Source organism: Epinephelus fuscoguttatus, linkage group LG12 (genome assembly GCF_011397635.1).
Source record: "Epinephelus fuscoguttatus linkage group LG12, E.fuscoguttatus.final_Chr_v1".
NCBI lineage: Eukaryota > Metazoa > Chordata > Actinopteri > Perciformes > Serranidae > Epinephelus > Epinephelus fuscoguttatus.
In genome coordinates this window covers 4,351,354-4,371,912 of record NC_064763.1, presented here as the reverse complement: position 1 = coordinate 4,371,912, position 20,559 = coordinate 4,351,354, and the positions used below count along the sequence as shown (strand labels likewise).

The following is a 20,559-nucleotide window of genomic DNA, read 5'->3' as shown; positions in this document are numbered from 1 at the left end:
ACTCTGTAACAGGGTGGATGACTGTATATTTAAAAACAGTCAGCACGAAGCTACGTTTCAGCCACAGAATAAGGACACAAGCAAAACCAAAAGAAAATTTAGGGAAAAAAACTTGCAGCTAAAGAAAGATAAAACCAACTTGATGAAATGAGAGAGTTATTGCTTTGAATTTGTCGGGAAAAGCCTTGTGTTTTAGCTTGGCTGGAGCCTTTCTGAGCACGAAAAGCTATATATCCGATAAACCTGAACGCACCTCCTCGTAGCCCGGATGTTTTGCTCCATGACACTAAAGATATTCCGGCAGAAATGTACCGTAGACGCTGAGTTTCTCCCTACAAAATGATTTTTAAAAAGGAGCGTTTAATTTTAGTTAGCTGTGTGTCGGTAGAGTTAGCTTTATTTTGAAATGAATAACCGGAAAATTCATTTTTTTTTTATCATCTGAACTAATTTAAATGTAACTTGAATGGAGTTGGAGAAGAGAGCAGCCAACCAACATCAGCAGTGTTAATACTCGACATTTCTGATCCATTTAGTGAGCTCAGCTGGAGAGTGCAAGATGCTTCGGGAGTCTTATCCCTTCGTGGAGGACAGTTTCAGCCGCTTCCCGTCGCAGAGTAACATTTACGGGCTGTGTCAGGCCGGGGAGCAGGAGCTGCTGGCGGCCACTCTCAAAGGGAAGGTGGTGTGTTTCAGATACCAGGAGCTGCAGCATAAAATCAGACCTGTGGCTAAGGAGGTTCAGTTTACCTACATCCCAGGTACTTGCCGGAAAACTCTGAATACAGAAAGAACACGGAAGTCCTCATAAGGTCCAAACAAATACCGAAATAAGATAAGGAGAAGTTGGCTATAAACTTCATTACGTTAACCTTCTAAGCACGTACGATCCTCAGCGCCGTGCACAGACATCTTGGGGGCAAGAGCTCAAGCGAAATAAAGGCGCCCTTCATAATTATTAAAAAAGAAAGAAAGAAAAGAAAAAGAGTCACATACAATAGCATATCTTTGACTTACTTAAATATTTATTTCAAGACCCATGCACTCTTATGGCGGAGGTTTTGCTTCAGCATTATGTGGGTGGGAGTGGAATTTCTACTCTAAATGCATTCACTAATCATTAACAAAAAAGTTTTTATCAGGATACTTTACTTGGTGTTAATTGTTTCTGTCCATTCCAGTGGACGAAGAATCTTAATGCGGAAACCACCTCATAGTAAAAATGATAACAGACCTTTCCTCTAAAAAAAAAACAAAACAAAAATTTCCATGGACGGTTAACTCATATCAAAGAATACAGTGATGCTTTAAAACACATTGCACAAGATATTTTGTATTTGGCATCACTAGAGTTGCAGTGATTTACTGGTTTCAATATATATAGTGATATAAAAGTTGATGGTTATCATACCATGTGCATTTGCCTATTCACAATATTGGAAAGAAATGCAACCGGGCGGAGAATCTCTTTCAAAGTGGACACTTTGCACATACTTCCATTAAAGAAATGGTTTTAGGTTTGTATTACAGGAATAAAATATAACCCCCCTCCATTTTTATTCCTTTAAGGGTCATTCTGTTGACAATAAGAAGAATTCTGTAATACTTTGATATTGCGAAACCAGAATTTTAGGAGTTGGTTACTGTACCGAGAAAGTCTCATACCATTGCAACCCTAGTTATCACTCCTCAAAAATCCTTAATCTGAAGTAAACAGAATTTAGTAGACCTGCTGAGATGAATATTTTGTGTACATAATCAATAAGATGCTGATATGCTGATATATGGTGATTGTATAGTTTGAAAATCTCATCGGGCCAGTTTTTCCCTGTTTTAACAGTATTTCCTCCGTTCATCTTCTGGTAACAACATCCACTCCAATAGAGTGGCGGAGGAATGAGTCCTAAAACGTAGAAATGAGTTAGCATTTTAGCACACCTGGTTTCCTTTCCTTCACTGGGTATTTCTGATGGGTATTTGGTTGGATGTCTGAAATTAGGTCTATGGTTAACAGTCAAGTTTAAGAGACTTTCACTTTTTGTTCTGTGACATAAAATATGCCAGTAAATACACCAGTCATAAAAAAGAAAGATGCTAACAAGTGGCTAAATGAGACTGGAGAACATTATCATGCTGAACATGGCTTCACACCCTTGTTGTGGTGGTGAAATCTATAAATATTTGATATGATATTTTGGCGTGTATAAGTACTAAAACATTTCATGTTTTATTAAAGAACAGCGTAAACACAAATGATATACTTGAGTAATATGAGTAATAGACTGAGATGTGCCTTGTGCTTCCTCCTTGCCTCACGATTGGCCATGCTTGTTGAAAAAGATGGTGTGGCTCTACTGCAGTCCACTTTAAATGATGTGGAACACTGTGATTGGCTTATAGACATCCCATTAAATAAGTCTGTGAACTTGGGTGGAGTTAGATGACAATAACCATAGATCTAGACACCCTAGATAAGTTGTGTTCATTGGAATAGACAGGGATCTGAACAGGTGAAGCAGGGGGTGTGGGGGTCCTCCCTAGGAAATTTTGATCATACCCTTTTTTTCCCCCTACATTCTGATTAATGTTGATGCTCCAATTTGTGCCTTTTCTGTATCTATGGAAATTTATTTCTTTCAAGGAAAACCCAAACTTAAGTCAGTTAATGAAATATAATGCAGCAAGACTGCCAGCCATGCCAAATACAGAATGTAAAGGTATGTCATGCTGTGTGCTACTTCTATTAGCAAAATGCATGCACTCAGTCCAAAAACGAGATAGTCTACAATATCAGGGTATTTAAGTGGAGGTAGTGCATTGGGGTCTGTACTGTGTCTGATGTTCAGTCAAGCACTGTACTTTAGTATGAATTTGAGGCTTTCACTTCAGTATTTCCATTTGATGCTACTTTATACTTTGCCTCCACATTTCACTAGAGTTCCTCTGATACCAGTATCAGAAATGCCTTTGATACAGCCTAAAATGCTGGTTTAGGTATTGGTGAGTACATGAGTCTATGAAATGATGTAATTTATTAGTAAACCTCAAAGTAATTTTACACCTGGATAAAACAGCATTTTCCTGGAAAACAGTTCTTCTTCACCACTGTGAAACAGGAACCTACACAGCAAGTCAAGTTGTGTAGCCACTGGCAACTTCTGTTTTAGAGCAACAAAAAATTGATTTCCAGTGAATAGTGTAACATTAGCTGTTAGCAAAATGTCAGCAATTTCTATGGCATTCATTCTCTGTATGTATTTGTTCCTGTTTTACAAAGGGTTTAATTTGAGCCATGGCATGCAAAAGTGACAGCAATCATTTCACATCCATGTTAGTGGTATACAGCTGTTAATTTATTTATTTTTTAACCTAATGGTGTCAGATTGGTACTCAGTATCGGCCAATATGAGATTGGTGTCTACATTATACCAAATGTGAGATCAGGTTTTGGACTTGGATACAGGAAGAAAAAATGGTATCAGTGGTACATTTCAGCGGGAATTATTGTAGTTTTTGCTCCAGTACACTTTTGACAGGTTGAATGTGTGAGCTAGTAGCTCTGTCTTGTCAATGTTGTCAGGGAGAAGAAGAATCTGGTCAAATCACCATACAACCTATAAACCAACAAATTACTCCAAACCAGCTCATCCATCACAACCTGTATTCATGTGACTCTGTTCATGCCTCAGTGGGGCGCAGTATTGTTATCCATTTACTTATGTTTGCATGTCTTTTTCCAGATGTGCTGAACAGTGACAGCTCCTGTCCTGAGCTCCTCCTTTCTAACCTTAACTGTGGCACGCTAAGATAAAAATATTCCACATTATGAAAAGTGGATGTACACGAGTAGCCAATTTTTTATCATGAATTAGATATAAGGCAAGACCTGTACTGCATGGTAGCTGTAGCTGTAACAGATTAAGCCTCATCACAACTGCAGTAACCACTTGTCAGTTAAAAGGACAAAGACGTTATATGCACTCAACTCAACTGTAGTCAGGTACTGGGATGGTAAGTTTATTTGAATTCAGTTATGATTAATGAAACTGTGAATTACACACAAAGTTACACACAAAATTACATACAAATTCAACGCAACATTTATTTTACTTTTAAACATTTTTTTCAGCAGTTATCTTTCTTTAAGAGTCTTCTAATGGGGTGGTGATAGGAAAGATAATAATAATAATAATAATAATAATAATCTGACTGAACTGACAAGCCATGGCCCAATCACAGTTTGAAGTATAATTTATAGTAATTACTGTAACTCAGAGTAATGCAGCCTTTAAAAGGGCAGTTCAGATTTTTTTTAAGTGGGGTTATATGAGGTACTTATACATAGACAGTATATCACATACAGATGTCATTCGACACACCCCCACTTTGGAGAAGCAGGCTGGAGTCCAACACGGATGCTCAGAAGTGTACTGCCGTGGAGGGGTCAGCAACAAAACATATTTTAGCCGTGTAAAAAAGTCCCACCTAAAAAAATCAATATCACTTTAAGTGTACACTATAGTGAGAGTATTGTCACTATTTTATCTTAATATCAGACAGTCATTTCCAACGGGAAAATGAAGCAGTTGGATCACTTTGTTCAAAGTCAGACTCCATTGAGAAAAACATTGATTTAACATTACTGATCACAGGAGCTGCTGGTCTACCACTGCCTTGAAGTTAGTTTGTTTGTGGTACTGTGTGACTTTGGTGTTTAAAGGGGTTAGTTTTCAGATTCACCAAAGTCACACAATAACACAAACTAACTGATCAAAGCAGCAGCAGTCCAGCAACTCCTGTGTTCAGCGAGCTAAAACTACAATTTTTTTGTCAGTGGAGTGTCTGGTGGCTATGGCAAGAGCATATGGGGAACTGAAGCTGTTAACGGCCTCCCCATCAGAATGGGCTCCCTGACAGAAAGTTAAAGCAGTGACAATACTATTAATGTAGCATACACTTAAACTGATATAGATCGTTTAGGTGGACCTTTATTCAGGAGGCTAAAATATGTTTTGTTGCTGACCCCCACCCACAGCAGTGCATTACTTAGTTTTTGTGTCAGCCTCCAGCCTGCTTCTCCAAACTGTGAGGGTGCCTGGTGCCTACCGCCAAAAAATCTGAACTATCCCTTTAAAGTTGCAACAGTGATGTCTTCCATACATGTCAGTTGTTGGTTGATGCTGCAAAGATTTGATTCTGTCTTCTTTGCCTAGTTGATGCAGAGATCGTATCAATTGATGCCTTCAACAAGTCTCCACCCAAAAGAGGCCTGGTGGTGGGCATCACATTCGTAAAGGTATTTGCATGTATTGAAGCTGACAACTCATAGCATGTATATACTTTACTATAATGCTTCTGTAATTATAGAAGCCTTGTTGATTATGGCTGAACTCCTGCAGGACTCTGGTGACAAAGCCACACCGTTCCTGAATATCTACTGTGACTATGAGCCTGGTTCTGAGTTCAACCTAGAGTCTATTGCACGTGAGTGAAGCGCTTTCTTTAAGTGTACATTGCACACTCTAACAGATGTTTCACATGCTGATCTTAGTGTATGTCTTTGAACAGAGAGTTGCCTGAATCTGGAGTTGCAGTTCACGCCCTTCCAGCTCTACCACACAGAGTAAGTTTGCTGCTGCACAGCTATGATTCACTTTGAACCAATGAGCAGTACAAGCTAAATGCAGAGAGGCATTTAGCAGCTAACTTTGGAATTCACCCTGGCCTTTTGGTTTCACAAAGATAGTTCAAGTTCATGCTACAGTTAGCATGGTGACGACTGCTGCAGGACAAACCAGCAAGGAGCAGGTTGTGTTCAAGATTACAGATCAAAGCATATGAAAAAAAAACACATCTCCTGACCAATCAGTTGTGAGAACACCACTACATCATGCCAGTATGGACAAAATACCACAGTCACTGTCTTGTGCAACAAGGCACAGTAATGTCGCTAACATGAAGGGCAGGCTTTATGACCTGTACTGCAGCCAGCCACCAGGGGCAATCGAGGTGTTCTGACTTCACTTTTAGATGACTGTGTGTGTGTGTGTGTGTGTGTGTGTGTGTGTGTGTGTGTGTGTGTGTGTGTGTGTGTGTGTGGCGGGGGGAAGGGGGGGGGGCATCTGTTTATATTCTATCAAGGGCGGGGTTGCTTTGAGTGACAGGCTGTCTGCTGATAGTGTCCTACACTTGTCAGTCAGATCAACCCCTCGCTCCTCTACAGCGCCAGCGTAGGCCTGAAGTGACGAAGCCAGAAGCTCCTCTACAGCGCCAGCTTCAAACCACCAAGATGGTGACAACCGAAATGCTAAACTTGAGGCTTTAATAGTCCACAAACCAATGGTTGACGTCACCGTAGCTACGTCCATTATTTTACAGTCTGTGGTCCTAAACACACAAAACAAGAGGAAAATAAGAAAATCCAGGCGGAAAAATACATCATCACACAAAGAGTGGGTCATAAGTGAATACTGAGAGGGTATACTTCTGTATGAGTCTGTTTTTTTTTTTTTTTTTTTTTTGGAAGATCCTGCATAGTATGTCTTTAATTTTTACCCTCCTAAAACATAACTTAATTGAATTATGAGAGTAAAAGAATCATTTAACCTATCTCATTCAGCATGCTGCTCCGAATCTGTTATCTCCTGGAGTTCATTAATGTGTTTCAGTGTCCTTATGATCATCATGTTGTCAGTCAGCAGCTTCTGTGCAGACAGTAAACATGACAGTGTGAGTGTATGTGGATGTAATTGTCTAAAAGCAGCCTGTTCTCTCTCTGTCAGAGTGCAGTGTGACGATGGAGGCAGAGAGACAGTGTTCTTGCTCAGTGGTCATGACCAGAAGATCCACCTATACAAGGAGGTCAGACCAGGGATTGGGTGAAACTGTGTGTGTGTGTGTGTGTGTGTGTGTGTGTGTGTGTGTGTGTGTGTGAGAGAGAGAGAGAGAGAGAAAAGACTTTAATCAAAACTTGAAAATATAGATTTAATCCTTTCATCCTCATTATGTATTTATGTATGAATGTATAAATTTGAATACATATGTGTTAATGTGAGTGTTATTATGGAGCCCGCTTGGTAACATTTGCAAAAAGAAACATTGTGCGGCCAATTGATTAATAATTTATGGAAACAAGATCCTATTCCATGGCCATGACTTTCTTCATGCATTAGAATCAGACTGCTTCTCAAATTATCACTGAAATCATTTAAGAAAATTGTACATTTCATGTATTTAACTGTTTTTGTATTGCATTTTAAGTGGATGCTGTACTTGCTCATTTATGGTGTGTGACAGTTGTGCTTCTCTGCTTGTGTTTATTGTTGTAACAATGTTTATGCTGCCATCCCATCTAGGCCAGGTCACTCAGATATGTGTATATATATATATGTATATACTCTATATGTATGAAAAGAAAATCACCCTCTCACCCTCTTAGGGTGTTGTCTGTGTCATCCTCAAGCTCAGGTCCTCTACCAGAGGCCTGGGAGTTTGAGGGTTCTGCACAGTAGCTTAGCTGTTCCTAGGACTGCACACTTCTGGATTGAGGCTTCAGATGTTGTTCCTGGAATCTGCTGGAGCCACTTTGCCAGTTTGGGGGTGACTACCCCGAGTGCTCCTACTGTCACGGGGACCACTTCAACCTTCCACATCTTTTCCAGCTGTTCTTTCAACCCTTGATACTTCTCCACCTTTTTGTGTTCCTTGTTTCTGATGTTGCTGTCGGCTGGTATCGCCAAATCTACTACCACTGTCCTCTTCTGGTTTTGTCAACCATCACTATGCCCGGTTGGTTAGCCAGCAGATGTTTGTCAGTCTGGAATCTGAAGTCAAACAGGATCTTAGCCCTGTTGTTCTCAACCACCTTTGGTGGTGTGTCCCATCGGGATTTGGGTACTTTGAGTCCATACTGGATACAGATGTTCCTGTACACTATCCCAGCCTGCCACTATGTGCTGGACCGCCTCAGGGGCATCTATGCACAGCCTGCACCTTGGGTCTGATCTGCTGTGGTAGACCCTGGCCTCTATGGCCCTTGTGCTTAGGACCTGTTCTTGTGCTGCGATGGTTAGTGCCTCTGTGCTGTCTGTCTGTCCAGCATTCTCCAGGCACTGGTAGGTTTTCTTGATATCAGCCACTTCCTCTATCTGACGGTGGTATGCACCATGTAGAGGTTATATATATGTATGTGTGTACCTTTTTTTCTTTTTCAAACTTTTGATGTCACTCTTATGTCTCTAATGACGTGAGCAGAGCTCTGTTTAAAGTATTTCAGCAAGTATAATTACCTTTCACACTATATAATAAACAGCATCACTCTATACTGACAGCCATCTGGAACTTAAATGATCTCGTTCCCATGCATAAAAAAAGTCATGGCCTATCTATCTATCTATCTATCTATCTATCTATCTATCTATCTATCTATCTATCTATCTATCTATCGTATAGCACTTTTCCTACATTAAAAATGCAGCACAAAGTGCTTCACAGAATAAAAACAAACAAAAATACTACATACATATTGAAAACCCGCCCCTCCCACCCCCACATATAAACACACACACAGACACACACAGACACACACACACACACACACACCCAAGATTCATTTGTCAAAACAATCTTAGCTTAGAATCACATCACGTGATCTTCCTCAGTAGAGTTCCCCAGCTGTTGTAGAAATAGATGTTCACTTTAAGCTCTCCTCATCTACTTAAAAATTTAGTTTGAAGGTTCATCCTTGACCCTGGAATCAACAACAAGATTCATTGTTCTGTCAAAGAGAGGACTTGTGGATTAAACAGGATGAAAGATACAGGAGGGATTTTTTTTTCGTAGCAGAAGAGATGAAACAAGATGGTAATGAGTTTTGCATATCTGTAGGAGACGTTCACTTCAATCCATCATGCAACATTAACATCAGAGCATCATTCATCGTGACTCTCCTGTTTCCGACAGAACGCCTCCCTCCACCAGTTTGAAGAGCAGCCAGTGGAGAGACTCTTCCCTGAACTACAACAACTGCCCAGCAAGTTAGTCTGAGGTCCCTTTGGACTGTTAGCTATGAATCAGTTATGTTTGAATGTGTGGGGTCAGGTAAGGGATTGGATGATTGAGACCATCAGCAACTTGTAAGTCACTTTATGTTTTTGTGGGTTCATCAGCTTCATGATTTTCCTGTATAATTTAATTTACTTTATTCACAAAGCTTGTGTCAAAAGAATATCCTAGTTATGCTCAGCCAGTGGATCTATCTGGTAGATACAAGAATGTCAAAGTTAAAACCACTCAGATCTGATTTACAAAGGACTACTAAAATACAGAAAGCCCAAAAAAGTAGCAAAAATATCTGAAGACAGTCTGAAGTGTCATTGCAAATTTAAAACTAAAGGTTAAAAAAGAGAACAGACAACAGACAATATAAAATCCAACTGATCAGAAATCAGTCAACAGTGCTCACAGTAAGGCAATGAGACAATATATAGAGAATGAAGTCAAACATCACCAGCATACCTGTAAGCTGAAGGCAAAACAATTGATGTTCCACAACTGTCCTATCGCAAAAAGCAAATACTGTTTGTCATTAGCTGAGCTATATGTATGTATGATGCATAACCCTCTGTGTCTTCCCTCCCTCCATGCAGTGTGCTATGGTTGGATATGTTGAGTGTAGCTGGTGACCGGCGACTCTCAGCGTTTGGCTGTCAGAATGGCTGTGTTGGACTGGCTCTGGTCAGCCAGACAGGACCAGGTGAGGGAGATCAAATGCAGAATCATGGTTCAGATCAAACACGTGACTCCTTTTCACACTGTTTCCCAAAGTGTGATTGAGGAATACAGTGAAGTCCTGCCTTCCTTCCTCCATGTATGCTGAACATATCTGCCCTTTTGACCACACTCCCATGTTGCCTTATATATGTGGCCATTGTGCTTATACCTAAAGCCTCCTACAGGCTATGAGATTTTATCAATCCTATAATTTTAGTGCAAGCTACACTGTACAACATGTATCTAATAAACTTGTTTATGACATCAAGTTTGATGTATCCAGACTGTACAATGACAGTCATTAGCATCAAGCAAGCAAAGAACGTTATTGCTTCATCATGGAGAAGGATATAAAGGAATAAAATTCACAAATAGTGTCTTGGCTTTCACTGACCGCAACTGCAAAGGGCACCAGTTTCATTTGAAACAGACTACATTAGAAATGGGCCTTTATTTCCAGACACAGGCCTTTATTTCTCATTTCCTCAGTATTTTTTCATTTTAATTTTTAATCCGCTCCTGTTTGGCCTGTAACATTTAATGCATCGCACCGTCATTTCCAACTACGCACTTTCTTTTAAAATTAAAAACTCCTTTTCATTTCTTTTGAGAGAATCCTTTAATTTTCTAAAAAGGCTTTTATTGTGAAACATTTGCAGGAACTTGTTGTGGAGGATTCAGTGACTTGCATAGTTTTCATGCAGTACTTAGAATGTAGCTCCTGCCATCTGGTGGCATGCTTTTCATTACTACAATGAAAGTTTGGCTGGGACATGAACAGCCATAGTGACCAAAGTAATAATAATAGTAACAATGATAAAAACAGGACAAGAATAATCTGATGACATCACGCATGTCATAAAAGACGACCAGGAAAGATTGGTCGTGGACCAACATGTAGTCTGTCATGTCTGTCAGCCAAGTCATGACAAGATTTTGACTCCACCATTGCCTAATCTGACATAGTGACTGTCGGAATGGACAAAAATGTTGTGTAGTCTGAACCCTGCATAAGTCTACTCTTAAATGTAGAGACAATGTCAGCCTACTGGACCAAAACTGGAACATGGGTCCACAGAAGAAGAACCTGATAGTGAAAGGCTCTGGCTCCCATTTTGGAGACTCTAAGAATTCTGGGAATTTTGGGCCATTTTATAGACTCTGGGAACCACGAGTAGCCCTGTATTTTCAGGATGCAGTGTTCTGATGGGCTCACACTGTCACTAGGAGCAGCTGAGTTAGAAAAGAATGCTCTGTCTCCTACTTCTTCCTCTAATTTTATGAAGTTTGAGATGTCAGGAATTTTTGACAGCTATCATAGCTCCCTCTTTGTCAAAACACTACCGAAGTGTGTCTGCAAACCTCTGGCAAAATGGCTGCAAAGTCTCCATCACTGACAGTTACATGTAAATGAAACCCAATATTAACACTACTGTAATAGATTAATTTATTGTAAAAGGAGCTAAATAGACATATCTGGTTTCTTGCTTGATAATGAACTGCCACAAATACACTGCTCAAAAAAAATGAAGGAAACACTTAATCGTCACAATGTAACACCAAGTTAGTTAAACTTCAGGGATATCAATCTGTCCATGTAGGAAGCACAAGTGATTGTGAATCAACTTCACTTGCTTTGGTGCAAATGAAAGTGACAACAGGTGCAATGGAGAGGCAAAAGCAAGACAACCCACACTGAGTACGTGACAGGCGTGAAAGAGTCTGGAGACGGCGTGGGGAATGTTACGTTGCCTGTAACATCATCAAGTATGTCCGGTTTGGTGGTGGGTCAGTGATGGTCTGGAGAGGTATATCCTTCGAGGGTTGCCCAGACCTCCTGGTGTCATTCAGTGTGGGAATTGTAAAGATAACTACATTGTGACTACATTTCACGCTCAGAATTCAGACAGGTAGACAGTCAGAATAGTGTAAAATAAATAGGGAGTGATTTCAGTCAAAGTCAAGTCATATATGTCACCTGTGTGGGTGTACCTGTTTGCAGGGGCTTTACAAATTTTATACCAATAAGTAAATTCTGAACTGCACAAGTAGTTTTCAAAATATAAATCGTGTATAAATTCTGTCTTGGGTCTGAATTAATTGACTACAAGACACAGATCATTAATACTGTAGGTCCATGCCAAGGTGTGCTTTAAGGATAAATCATTTATCTGTTTTTGTTTTGTTTTTTTAATCAGAGGTTTTGCAGAGCTGGCGGTTCCAGTTTGACAGTCCAATCTCGTCAGTGCTGCTGTTCCCTCTGAGAGTCCAAACTGAGTTCAGTCAGCCCAGTGGAGACAAAAGTATGTTACTGCTCTGTTTCACTTTCACATCTCCAGACTTGTGTCCCTGTCTGTCTCTGTTTCAGTTTGCTCTTTTGGATAAACAGTTTAACTTGTCTGGCTGTCACTGTGGATAAGTCTGTTTAAAAAAAAAAAAAAAAGATTTTGATTCTCTGTCTTTTCTTCTTCAGGTGTGCAGACAGAAGGCTACAACCTCCTGGTAACCAGTACTATAGAGATGGCAGTTGTCTACAGGTCAGTATCTGACAACTTTATCAGTGGAGTGATCACTCAGTTTTGTGCATTTCACATTTTGTGTTATGTGTGTGTGTGTGTGTGTGTGTGTGTGTGTGTGTGTGTGTGTGTGTTTTCTCAGAGATGTCCAGGAGCAAGGCTTGTCTCACCCTGTGTGCCTCTCAGAGAGTGACCAGTGGGATGCAGTGCTTTGTGCTCTGGTAATTGACCTGGATTTTGACGGGCAGAAGGAGGTGCTGTTGGGAACGTATGGGCAGGTCAGAGCTTCTCTTTACTAGTGGACTTTATTAGTAGCACTTTAAAGGACAAAGCTGGACATATTCTAGATTTGTTACCAATAAATCCCATGAAAAGATCAAAGGCAATGATCCCTTCGTCCTTCTTTTTAACTTATCTGTAACTTAGGCTCAGTATTTCCCTAAAAGAGCTGGACACTGTAAATTTTACTCAAATGTTACTCAAATGGGGAAATAGTGAATTTGTCGGGGTCTGTTTACAGAGGTGGATTAATCCACATTTGGTGCATTTGTGAGTGTTTGGGGTAGCAGGACGGTGTTCATGGGACTGAGTCAAAATAAACTAGTGTTACCTGTTTTCTTCCAACATGGAACCAGTTATTTTCCAGTTCCTGCACCTTATTTTAAACTGTTCAGAACATCAGACTATAAATAAATTGGTTTGGAAAAAGTTGGTTCTCAGCTGGAACCAAAAATTTGCAGTTTTTCCTTGACCTGAACTGTGAACTGCGACAACATCAGTGGGCGTGTCATATTCAACAGGTTGGAAAGAGAGGATGGAAAAGTCAAATGACAAATTCTCAAAGAGTGTACAAATCTGTCCCAACAGAACAAAAGTTTGCTGGTTTGTGCAACACCCTGAGTTGATGACACATTCATGATTACAATGGTTCCACTCAAAACTATGGAAGCGAATCGTGACTAATATTTAAATTAAAATGTATTTGCAGAAATGCTTTTTCATTTTAAGAATGTGGCTGCATTATTTGACTCATAAATAAAATTAATCATCAATCATCCTATTTGCATTTTAATTTTCTTCTTCAAGACTGCTCATTCTTTTACTTAATTAAAATGAAAAAGAAAAAGTCATTTGAGATTTAATTTTCAAAATATGCCCCAGCAAATAGATTCCAAAATTCAATTTGAAATGTAAAATTTGAAAATTAAAATGCATTTACAGAAATGCTTTTTCATTTTAAGAATGTGGCTGCATTATTTCACTCATAAATAAAATGAATAATCAATCAACCTATTGCATTTGCATTTTCTTCTTCAAGACTGCACATTTTATGCCATAATCAAAAAGAAAACAAAGAAGACATTGCTATTTCATTTTCGTGGCCTGCCCTGCAAAATAGTGACCATAATTCGAAAATGATTTGGCAATCTGAGCGGCGCAGGAGAGTGACGTCAGGAGCCGCTCTTCTTCAGCTGACCATGGTGCTACCCATCTAATACAGTAGGGGGCGGTGTGCACATTTAATATATGGATGCATCACAGATCATGGCGCTCTCTGAGATTGTGCTTTCTAAACATCGGAATTTCCCAAAACTGAATAAATACCACACATAGCAACACAAAACTGCTTTGCTAGCTCAGTCATGTTGTAACTAAGATATCTGCTGGAAAAAATAATTTTTTCATGGACTGTTCATTGAGGATACGGAGTTAACACGTCCGCTGACTTGACAGTCATTTAAACTGGTGGCAGGTGCCGTGTCAGTGTTGGTAGGCACTAGGGTTGCTACGGGTACCTGCACAGCTGTGGGCGTAGGTGGTGATCAGTCACATGTAGGTTAGATAGGGGAGTCACAGTTGATCAGTGTTATGGAATGAGAATCAGGGGAGGCTACACAGTTTTTCAACCATGTCTGTGTGTGTGTCGAGTGAATGGGTTTTCGTTATAATCGTTGTATTTTTGTCCTTTTGCACGAGCTCGTTTTAAGTCTTTTTTACACTCGGCTTTTTGTAGGTGTTTTTAACGTTTTTGTAAGTCAATAAAGTGTTCAAAGCGTACCATGGAGGGCCTCGTGTTTGCACACCAACATGAGTTAAAAATGGCTTCGGCATTTTTGTAGTTGGACTGCCGATACACTCAGCTTGAGTTTATACTTTGTAGACATTGTGATTTCCCAAAACTAAATAATAGTCCAGCAACTTTTCCGGAGGAAACCCTGTGACATTGACACGTTAAATAATTTTCATACATACTGCCTTGGTTTGATTCTAACCCATACAATATGGTTGTCAAATATTGAATCTACTCGTGAAATTAATAAATTATGCACAGCTAAGATTAACTATGATATGGAGTACCTATTGCCATCAGTGTGTAATAAGCCTGGCGGCCATAGCTAACAATCTGCAGTCGACAAAGACCCTTTTAAACTTGTATATGTTTCATAGATATATTTACACTACTATTAATTCAGCTTTCAGCATGATCTTGATCATGATAGAAATTAAACTGCATCATGCCATCTTGCTGTTCTGCATTAAATTGTTAAGCAAAAAAATATCCATTGATCAAAGGAATTGTTGGACTGTATGTTTATCTATATTATCTATATATATTTAATATCAATAAATCATTGCATACATAAGTAATCATCTTAAATATTTAGGCTAATATAATTTAGATCTGCCCTGTAAAAGTGTGTGTATAGTGCACTGAATGAGTGTTTGGTGCGAAGATGATATTACCGCTTGTCATAAGAAAACACAATGCGCTCACCTGTAAGGTCCTCTTCACACCTAACACTCATTCAGTGCGCTATACACACACTTTTACAGGGCAGATCTAAATTATATTAGGCAGCTTTGTATGTATGAAAATTATTTAACGTGTCAATATCACAGGGTTTCCCCCGGAAAGGTTGCTGGACTGTGTGGTATTTATTCAGTTTTGGGAAATCACGATGTCTACAAAGTATAAGCTATAAGTACAAGTATAAGCTGCTACCAGTTTAAATGACTGTCAAGTCAGCGGACGTAATAACTCCGTATCCTCAATGAACAGTCCATGAAAAAATTATTTTTTCCAGCAGATATCTTAGTTACAACATGACTGAGCTAGCAAAGCAGTTTTGTGTTGCTATGTGTGGTATTTATTCAGTTTTGGGAAATTCCGATGTTTAGAAAGCACAATCTCAGAGAGCGCCATGATCTGTGATGCATCCATATATTAAATGTGCACACCGCCCCCTACTGTATTAGATGGGTAGCACCATGGTCAGCTGAAGAAGAGCGGCTCCTGACGTCACTCTCCTGCGCCGCTCAGATTGCCAAATCATTTTTGAATTATGGTCACTATTTTGCAGGGCAGGCCACGAAAATGAAATAGCAATGTCCTCTTTGTTTTCTTTTTGATTATGGCATAAAATGTGCAGTCTTGAAGAAGAAAATGCAAATGCAATAGGTTGATTGATTATTCATTTTATTTATGAGTGAAATAATGCAGCCACATTCTTAAAATGAAAAAGCATTTCTGTAAATGCATTTTAATTTTCAAATTTTACATTTCATATTGAATTTTGGAATCTATTTGCTGGGGCATATTTTGAAAATTAAATCTCAAATGACTTTTTCTTTTTCATTTTAATTAAGTAAAAGAATGAGCAGTCTTGAAGAAGAAAATTAAAATGCAAATAGGATGATTGATGATTAATTTTATTTATGAGTCAAATAATGCAGCCACATTCTTAAAATGAAAAAGCATTTCTGCAAATACATTTTAATTTAAATATTAGTCACGATTCGCTTCCATACAAAACTGGTGGAAACATGGGCTGGTTTAATTTGAATTGAATTTGACTTTCATTATCTCCAAAGGGAAATTCTTTCTTACAGCAATGTACTTGTTTGACACAACAACAACCATAACAACAACAGTGATGAGTACAATGTCCCAACAACCCAACAATAAAACTGAACAATAGTAATAATACTAGAATCTAACACTAGAAGCACCAAGGTTCCAGGAATCATGAATGGAACCAGTTTAAGAAGCAGAGCTAATCTAGTGGAAAAAGGGTATGTGTGTAATGAAGGAACATGTTACCCAGTGCAACAGTCTGGCTCACTGATGTATTTTTAGCAGTTTTTGGACAGGAGCTCTTTTGGAGCTCTATGGCACAGAGGAGGAAGATACATCAGGCTTTGATACACACACAGTAGTTGTTAGTGGTATACATTCATAGTTGGTTTTGGTCTTTTGATGGGACTTGTAAAAATGACATACAGAAGGTTCACAGCAATTGAATATAATAAAACATGACACGTTTCAGCAGTGCTGGCCGGTGGCATAGGCAGTATAGGCGAATGCTAAGGGCACCTTTGGCTATTTTTTTTTTTTTTTACTAATACTATTATTACTATTAATTGAAGTATTACATAAGGCCACAACAACAAACATACATAGCATGTTTTTCTGGGTTCCTGCCGCCCCCCGGCCCTCCACCCCAGCTCTCTGACAGAGATGGGCGAGTTATCTGACGTCACGTTAACCCCCGAAATAGGTTGTTTAGTTACCATGTCAAAACGATACAAGCTCTTTGGTGCTCACTCAACTACCAATACACTACTGAGAGGAGAGTATATGGAGAGACAGAATATGAAATCAGCAGGAGGACAGCTAGATATCATTTCCTCTAAGCAGCCGATGGCTGGAACGATCAGCTCACGGAGGTTGCTTTGATTTACATTGTGAAGCGTTCAAGCTCTATTCAGTAAAAATAAATATTAGGTGAAGGTAAATTATGTTCGCATGATGTATTCAAAGTAATCTTGTAAAATGTAGCTTTTTGGGATAAATACAACTGTTTGAAGGAGAAATGTGTTGATGTTTTCACACCAATATAAAATCGATATCAGAGAGGAAATTATTATGATTATATATAATAAAAAGGCTTTTTGCTTATTTTTGGGAGATATTTTTCATGTGAAAGAAGGTTATGTTAAAAGTTGCTTCATAGATGTGTGTAATTGAATTTATGCTCATTCAAAGGTAGTGTAATGAGGGACTGAATGACTTTAAAACTGTTCAATTATTTTTTATAGTGTAGATTTCTGTGTTTCTCTGGCACAAAAGAAGAATAAATAACAACAAAAACAAAAGAAACACCTATATAAAAACATGGCTATCAGCCAAATTGTTTCTTTAAACATTGGTATCAGTATCAGCCCAGAATTTCAAAATCGGTGCATCCCTAGTTCAATCAGAAAGTTAATTTGTACAAGTTATTATTATTTTACTATGTCATATATTATTTTATTGTTTATTTTTCTGAACAAGTTAACTTGTAATTGATTATTAATTAATATGATAATCATAACACATGTACAATATTTTACTCAAAGCAAATTAGCACATATTTTTTATCTTATTTTTTATTTTTAGCCAAGTTGTTTGTTTGCATTTTGGTAATAAATGTGCAGTAGTTCAACTGTTGAGCTGTAGCAAACAACATGTTTTTTGAGGGGGGCTTGTCTAGGCACCAAATGTGCTAGAATGCCATTGCGTTTTCAGGCATCTGATTAAAATGAGTGACTGCCGCGTTAAGATCTTGATGATGACGGTGTTATCTGCCTTTCTGTTGTACAGGAACTTCTGTGTTACAAATTTCAGCCAGCAGGGAGAGGACGAGATGGACAGTTTCAGCTGCAGTGGAGGCGGAGCTTCAAGAGTCCTTTGCTGTCTGTCATCTACTTAGACTTGACTGGGGATGGTTTGAGAGAGCTGGCTGTCCTCACACTAAAGGGCCTGCATATCTTACAGGTATGGAGCAGAAAGCTGTCTAACAGTGATCTATGTTACTAATGGTGACACTGTAGCTTTCTGTCAGGGCCAGTGCCTGTCTGCTGTTGATCTTACTGTTCTGCATCATGCAGTAACAGATAGGTCATCTGCTTACTAAGTTAACACAAAAGCGCGCTCTTGAACTAAAAAAAGATATTTCCAATAGAGAAGTGAATTCATGCATCAAGTAATTACTGACGTCTACTGGCCACCAGAAGAAACTGCAGCAGAATTGATCTGAAATGATTTTACAGACGCATTGCCTATTTTGTCTCTGTTCCTTTTGTCTGTGGTGGCCTGTAGTTGTCAAAAACAATCCATTATCCATGTTCACATAAAATCCATATAAGCTTGAGAGTAAGAAGAGAAGCAACACAAATATCTAATAATCTATGGTGCTGATTTTGACATCAGATATAATGACAATAAGAGCAACATTATGATTGTTAGAAGTAAGAATACAGAAAATTAGTATTTTCTGAATTCTTCTTGTCTGATATTGCTCTTAAAGTGTGTGATGAGATTAAATATCTCGGCCATTACATTGTCAATGATTTATTTGATGATAAAGATATCCACAGACAGTGTCGAAGTTTGCAGAGACTTAATGTGGCTCATAATGATTGAATGAGACTGCTTTTTAAACTTCAGCGATGGTGTAGTGCCATCCAAATGTTTGTAAATGTTGGTGTGTTTCCTGCCCTGCCTTAATACGAAATCTTATATCAATATACGTGCAGGCTCTCTGTCTCAGAAAATGGTATCATCCAGGCCTTGGCCAAGCCTGAGCTGAGCTCAGTCAGGTTTTCATCAAGACTGAGGGGCCACTGGCACTCCAGTATGTTTGTGGGTGCAGTTTATTGAATTTTGGCTTTTTATATGAACTTGTATAATGTATTGTAGGGTATTTCTTGTCTTGTCTGTCTTTGTACATAGATGATTGTCTGTTTTTATGTGGTACACTATGGACCTTTCTCTGTGTCCTTAATAAAGTCATTCTTCTTCTTCTTCTTATAATTATTATTATTGTTATTATTAATACTACTACTACTACTACTACTACAAATAACAAGGATAGTAACAAAAACATAATGACCAAATCATTGAACAAGATGCTTTTTCTTTTGCTTTTCTCCAGTTAAATGATTTTATGTGTCATTATGTGATGCCTTGTGAAGCATCATTCGCCATTACTGAGCAGTTAAAGTTGGCTAACAATAAATATGGCACTTGATGCACCCTTTCAGCTTTGTCACGTTTATGCATTCAACACCAGCTCATCACAGACCCCAATAAGACAACTACTGTGCCATTTGTAAAGCAAAGCTCAGTGCTGATCTTCAGCTTGTACAAGTTCTGTCTCACAAGCTGTATATATCATGTGACGTGTTATTTTGTTCCTTCTCTTTTCAGCATACTCTTACCAGTACTGCTGATTTGGTCCTTGAGCGGCTTGCCCTGAGGGTGTCAGCGCTGGCAGCTGGCTCTGAGCTGGAGTCAACTGAAGCTCAAGACACTGAGGAGAAAGATGCTCCAGCTAAGAAAGAGGAGTGTACACCATCAACTTAACTGTGTATTTTGTTTCCATGTGTGAGTCCTGATGGTTCAGACTGAGGCATTTGGTTCATTTACAGGTGGAACTTGACAGATTTTCTCAGGGGCATGTATTCCTGAACAGTTACACACAAGTTAAAAGATCAAATGTCACATTAGCCACCCAAAACAATAACACTCTGCTTTTTGGTCAAATACTGAATGTAGGTGACTGTAAAAGAAACTGACTGAAGAGCTCACATTGTGATATGAGGTACTGTAGATAGTGTACAGTCATTTGTAAATAATAAATCACATTCAGTGAAACCCTCCCACTACTTTTGTTGTTGGGTATTTACTGCCCATTTTGTTACTGTGTTCTTTCTTTGTCTTTTTTATTTAACTTAAAAGTGAAGTGTATAAGATTTAGGGGGCTTGGCATTGTCTAGTAGGGAACTGCAGATTGCAACCAGCTAAAACTTATCCGAGCTAGAATTCCTTCAGTTTTCATTGGGGGTGGGATTCTCCAGAAGACCCACGATACAATATTATCACGATACTTAGGTCACGATACAATATTATTGCAATATTGCGATATGCTGAGTATTGTGATTAAAATATATTGCAATATTTTTGCGATTTATGACCTTTTTTCCAACTGCAGATTATTTCCCCATAGGAAAACTTTGTCAATATCAGTTTTATCTCATAAGATAAAGTTTTCATTCTGGTCATGTGACTTTAGTCATTTTTATTGCAGCAAAATGTGATGCAATGCAGACAGACAAACCAACAACATCATAAAACCTATCAAAAATGCTGCATACACCTGACAAACTGAACTGTTGGCAGATTTAATGCCCTCTGCGAGACCAGATTAAGTGCATGAGGGCTAACACT

General features: G+C 38.8%; 1 protein-coding gene across 1 annotated transcript; it reads left to right on the top strand.

The window, feature by feature from the left end:
• Positions 1-259: 259 nt before the first annotated feature.
• Positions 260-19,997, top strand: kptn (kaptin (actin binding protein)). The gene is made up of 12 exons (XM_049591568.1): positions 260-761; positions 5,214-5,296; positions 5,400-5,484; positions 5,569-5,623; positions 6,783-6,861; positions 8,962-9,035; positions 9,648-9,754; positions 11,970-12,074; positions 12,245-12,308; positions 12,430-12,565; positions 17,932-18,105; positions 19,540-19,997. The coding sequence occupies exons 1-12, from the start codon at positions 560-562 to the stop codon at positions 19,693-19,695; spliced, it is 1,320 nt and encodes a 439-aa protein (XP_049447525.1). The 5' UTR covers positions 260-559; the 3' UTR covers positions 19,696-19,997.
• The last annotated feature ends 562 nt before the right edge of the window (positions 19,998-20,559 follow it).

What these genes read in the sequence shown, in the direction of transcription:
- kptn (XM_049591568.1), top strand. Translation starts at nt 560, where the DNA reads ATGCTTCGGGAGTCTTATCCCTTCGTGGAGGACAGTTTCAGCCGCTTC. An exon ending in TGGGCATCACATTCGTAAAG is followed by an intron (nt 5,297 to 5,399) that starts GTATTTGCATGT and finishes GAACTCCTGCAG; the next exon opens with GACTCTGGTGACAAAGCCAC. An exon ending in TTCCAGCTCTACCACACAGA is followed by an intron (nt 5,624 to 6,782) that starts GTAAGTTTGCTG and finishes TCTCTCTGTCAG; the next exon opens with AGTGCAGTGTGACGATGGAG.